The sequence below is a fragment of the Achroia grisella genome, unplaced genomic scaffold, assembly GCF_030625045.1.
Source record: "Achroia grisella isolate CSIRO2021 unplaced genomic scaffold, CSIRO_AGI_Agris_v1 utg546, whole genome shotgun sequence".
Taxonomy (NCBI): domain Eukaryota; kingdom Metazoa; phylum Arthropoda; class Insecta; order Lepidoptera; family Pyralidae; genus Achroia; species Achroia grisella.
Window position 1 is genome coordinate 4,821,878 of NW_026712931.1, and position 4,780 is coordinate 4,826,657.

General features: G+C 35.9%; 1 protein-coding gene across 1 annotated transcript; it reads right to left on the reverse strand.

The window, feature by feature from the left end:
* Nucleotides 1-3,701: 3,701 nt before the first annotated feature.
* Nucleotides 3,702-4,563, reverse strand: LOC131848279 (protein unc-13 homolog C-like). The gene has a single exon (XM_059198085.1). It carries the CDS (start codon nucleotides 4,561-4,563, stop codon nucleotides 3,829-3,831), a length of 735 nt encoding a protein of 244 aa, XP_059054068.1. The 3' UTR covers nucleotides 3,702-3,828.
* Nucleotides 4,564-4,780: the final 217 nt, after the last annotated feature.

Sequence of the window (4,780 nt, forward strand, 5' to 3'; positions counted from 1 at the left end):
CAGGCAAGATTAATAAAAAAAAGTCATACTCATGAATATAATTTTAATATTTGTTTTAATTTATTAATAATAATAATAATAATAACTCTTTATTGCGCATACATAAACATAGGACAGATATAAAACAATGAAAATAAATGTTTTACAAAAGGCGGTCTTATCGCTATCAGCAATCTCTTACAGACAACCCGGTGCTAACAGAGAGTATTTACATAAAGAGAGAAGGTAGGAGGCGCACTAAACACTGTATTTATTATACAATTTTAGATAAACATACATTTTATAAACATAAATAAATAAACTTACACACCAATACATACAATATACATACATATACTACATAATAATGGACGAGAGGACGTGTTATTATTCTTTTACAGGGATAGATAATGCGATTTTAATAATTTTTGAAAAATGGCATATGATTGTGCTGATCGAATGGGAAGTGGTAAGGAGTTCCAGAGACGAATAGCTTGTACAGTAAAAGAATCAGCGTAATATTTAGAAGAATGAGGTGGGAAGGTAAGACAGAGGCTTCTTGTGCTGCGTAATTCAGAACCCGGGTGTTTAGAATGGAACTGAAAGTTCCTTTTTAAGTATTGAGGAGTATGAGGGTGGGAGAGGATTGTATAAAGGAGGGATAGAATATGGTAGTTCCTGCGAAGACGAATGGGAAGCCACTTGAGTTGTTTGCGAAATTGAGATATGTGGTCATACTTACGAAGACCAAATATGAATCGTATACAAATGTTTTGGAGTCGCTCAAGTTTATTCAATTGTTCTTCAGTAAGATTTACATAGCAGGAACCTGCATAATCTAGGATTGGGAGTAACAACGAATGTGCGAGCGCAGTCTTGGTAACTACTCCAGGAAATTTCGCAATCTATTTAGGCTTCCGAGAGACCCAAATATTTTACGACTTAATTGCGAAATTTGGTGCGACCATGATAATGTTTCATCGAAATAAATACCGAGGTTTTTTACCTGGGCACTGAATTCAATGACATGGCCATTGAAGGTAATAGGCGGGAGACTTGTTTTATTTAATTTAGACATAAAATATGGGCTTCCAATTATGATACATTGTGTTTTTTTTGGATTAATAATAAGGCCATAGGCTTTGCTCCAATCAGAGATATAGATGAGGTCAAGATTAATATCACGAATCGTATCATTGATATTGGACAAAGTGCCTTGAGAATAAATTTGTAAATCGTCTGCATAGAGGTGGTAGGATGAACGAAGATGAAGTGTGATAGAATTGATAAACAATGCGAAGAGAAGAGGAGATAAAACGCCACCCTGAGGTACGCCCGCAGTCGTTGTGCACCAGGATGAACAGATATCCTCGATACGAATACGCTGCCGGCGCCCATACAGGTAAGTATGAAACCATTCAATCACCGTTGGAGATATGTTAAGAGAACTAAGTATACTGAGTAAAATGTCGAAATCAACAGTATTGAACGCATTACTGAAATCTAATAGCGTTAGCACTGTCAGTTGGGATTTGTCCATGCCAAGCCGAATATCATCGGTGATCTTGATGAGAGCGGTAGTCGTACTATGACCAGGACGGAAACCAGACTGGAGTGGATTAAGGAGATTGTTCACAGAAAGGAAATTATATAGCTGTTTGTGAACAAGGCGTTCTAAAACCTTAGATAGGAATGGTAGAATAGAGATGGGTCGGTATTCTGAAAAGGTCAAAGGATTTTTATTTTTGGGGAGAGGTATTATATGTGCATCTTTCCACGTGGAAGGAAATATGGCAGAGGAAATAGAATTATTGAGTATAATTGTTACAGTAGGAAGGATAATGTCAAGGATAGGAATGATCATATTACGACTAATACTATCATTACCCATGGCATTCGTGGTTATGGCAAGTATATTCTTCTTAACATCACAATCGGTAAATTGACTGAAAGAAAAAGGAGATATGTCAGGAGTTGAGAAGGTAGAAAGAACATTTAGTGTGCTTAATTTATCGTTGTTGTCAAACACAACAGAAGAGCAGAAATGCTTGTTAAGACTTTCGACGTCTATGTTATTCTGTCCGGGACTATGGGTTTTTCCAACTCCTAGTGATCTAAGAAATCTCCAGACCTTAGCCGGATCACTATCCTCTACAGAATTATGAATGTGGCGATGTTGAGCATTCCTACAAGCTCTATTGCAGAGATTTCTTGCCCGAATGTAATATTCTCGGTATTTATCGGGGTTTGACCTAAATTTGGCTTTGGCTCTGTTTTTTTTTATTTGAAGGGTTTTGATCTCGTCGGTCAACCAAGGTGCAGGGAGATGCTTAACTCGTACTGGTCGTACGGGAGCATGCCGATCATATAGTTCCAATAAAATAGAGTTGAATAATTTAATTTGGTCGTCAACCAATTTTGTATTATGAACTGCTACCCAGTCGACTGCAGCTGCATCGTTCCTCAAACTTTCCTGATCAATGTTACCAAAACTACGCCGCATTAAGAATTTATGCCTAGCTTTAGGAGGACGGATTTTATAGGAAATATAGATGAGGTCATGGTAGGAAAAAGCTTCAGCGGAACACTGACCATGTCTAGCCACGTGATCACGAGAGGAGACAAGCATAAGGTCTAGAAGGGAAGGATTGCAGTTAGGAAAGAAATGAGTCGGCTGTAGAGGTAGTATGTTGAGATTACATGAATTTGCAAGACACCTTAGTCGGTTTGAACGGTAGTCATTTTTAAGGAGGCATGTATTAAAATCACCCATAATAATGGTATGATTAAAGGAGGGGATTAGACTTTCAAGAGTGTTTTCTAGAAAAGAGAAGTAGTCAATAGAGGACGAGGGACTATAGAAAACACCTAGAAGAGTTTTAGAGTGTGAGAAATCAACATTGATGAAAAGAAATTCTGGTTCAAGGGAGGGATTGGAAATATCAGAGGACAGGATAATATTATAGGATAAATGAGCACGAAGATAGATGGCAACTCCTCCACCACCCCCCTTTATTCGATCATTACGAATCAGATTAAAGCCGGGTAAAGAGTATGACACTGATGGGAGACACGGCTTTAGCCATGATTCTGATATCAAAATCGCGTGTAAATTCTCAACATTGAAAGATGTTAAAAAATCTGGAAAGTGGGCCGGAATACTTTGGGCATTAATATGCACCACATTAAAATTTTTATTTGTTTTATCTAAATTAACATTTAAAATCTCATTAAGGGGAATAATATCACAGTATGTAGAATTATAACTAGAAGATGAATTTGAAGACGAAGAATAATTATCATCTTCCAACATAAATAAACCTTAATAAATATATATTATACCTATACAAGAAAAAGTTAACAAAAAAAAAAAAAAAAGTATTATCTATAAAAGTACTAAACTTATTACTAATGTAATTAAACTTAAATCAAGATCCCAAGATCTTATCTACCTGTTAATTAAATTAAAAAAAAATATATATATGTATATTTAATACTAATAACAACCTATAGAAATATCTAAAGATTATAAGTGCATGTAACGGAACGTTGCAAATATTAGTTACTTTATTACAGACAACACTATGATGACATGAATGAATTTGACAGAATGTATTTGACGTTTCAATGACTGAATGAATGACGATCAGTTTGACGTTTGTCAGTTACGAGCTGGCAAAAAATTGATTGACATGTCTGTTTACAAAATAATTACAAAATAAAAGTAATTTGTCGGTAAATTAATAAAGTGTGATTTAGAGGTACATAAATAAAGTAAAGTAACTATGATCGTGAATAGTACAAACATAATGGAAACTCAATATGGACTATAAAAAACTATGAACTATCCTACTTTTTATGGCGCTTTGAGCGTGTCGTGATGACGCCAGAGTCCTTTGTATTATTAGGAGTTGAAACAGAATGCACTGCTGGAGGTGGCGACAGGCTCATCAACTGGTTTAGTTCGTCGGTGCTACTTATACGATGCCTTGTTCCATCTTCACCAGCAACGATAATGAACCCGTCCTGTGTCCAACACTTTTTTATTCCAAACAGTTGTCTCGCCGCCATGAAAACGCTGTGTCTAGTTGCAGTCAAAAACTCGGACATAGTAATACCGGTACCTTTGAGCTTAGTCTTGGAGTGCCATATTTCGTCTTTAATATCCAAATCGCGGAACTTAACAAGAATGGGACGTGGTTTGTCTTTAATGGAGCGACCAAGGCGGCTACAGCGACGGATTTGATCAGCTGAAAAGTCATCTATTTGCAGCCTATCAATGACAACCTTTGATAATACCTGGGCAACATTTTCCTTCTGAGACTCGGTGACACCATGCAGCAATAAGATTTTGCGTCGACTACGCATCTCCATCTGATCTTGTTGACGAGCAACCAATTCCACTTGTTTCTGAAGATTTGTGAGTGCTGTGGCAGTGAAACTCCGGAATGTGTCGAACTCTGACTCCAGTGAGGATATAGTAGTGGGTGTGTTTCTTGCCTTCTCCAACTGACTCTTGAAATCAGCCATAGTTTTGTTAAAATGCTCCAACATACCGGCCATAGTATTGTGTAGTGTGTCCATTTTTACAAATTTTGTTAATATAAGTGAAAGGAAATTAGCACTTCAGGTAGATAATATAATTAATTTAAGAATTCATATAAATAAATGTAGAATATGAAGATATAAATATTTTTTTTATAATTTTGTAATAGAGAGTAAAAACTTTTGTCTTTAGTGTTACACAGCTACCCTCAAAAAAAAAAAAAAAAAAAATAAATAAAATTTATTATATTTTTTT

What these genes read in the sequence shown, in the direction of transcription:
- LOC131848279 (XM_059198085.1), bottom strand. Translation starts at nt 4,563, where the DNA reads ATGGACACACTACACAATACTATGGCCGGTATGTTGGAGCATTTTAAC.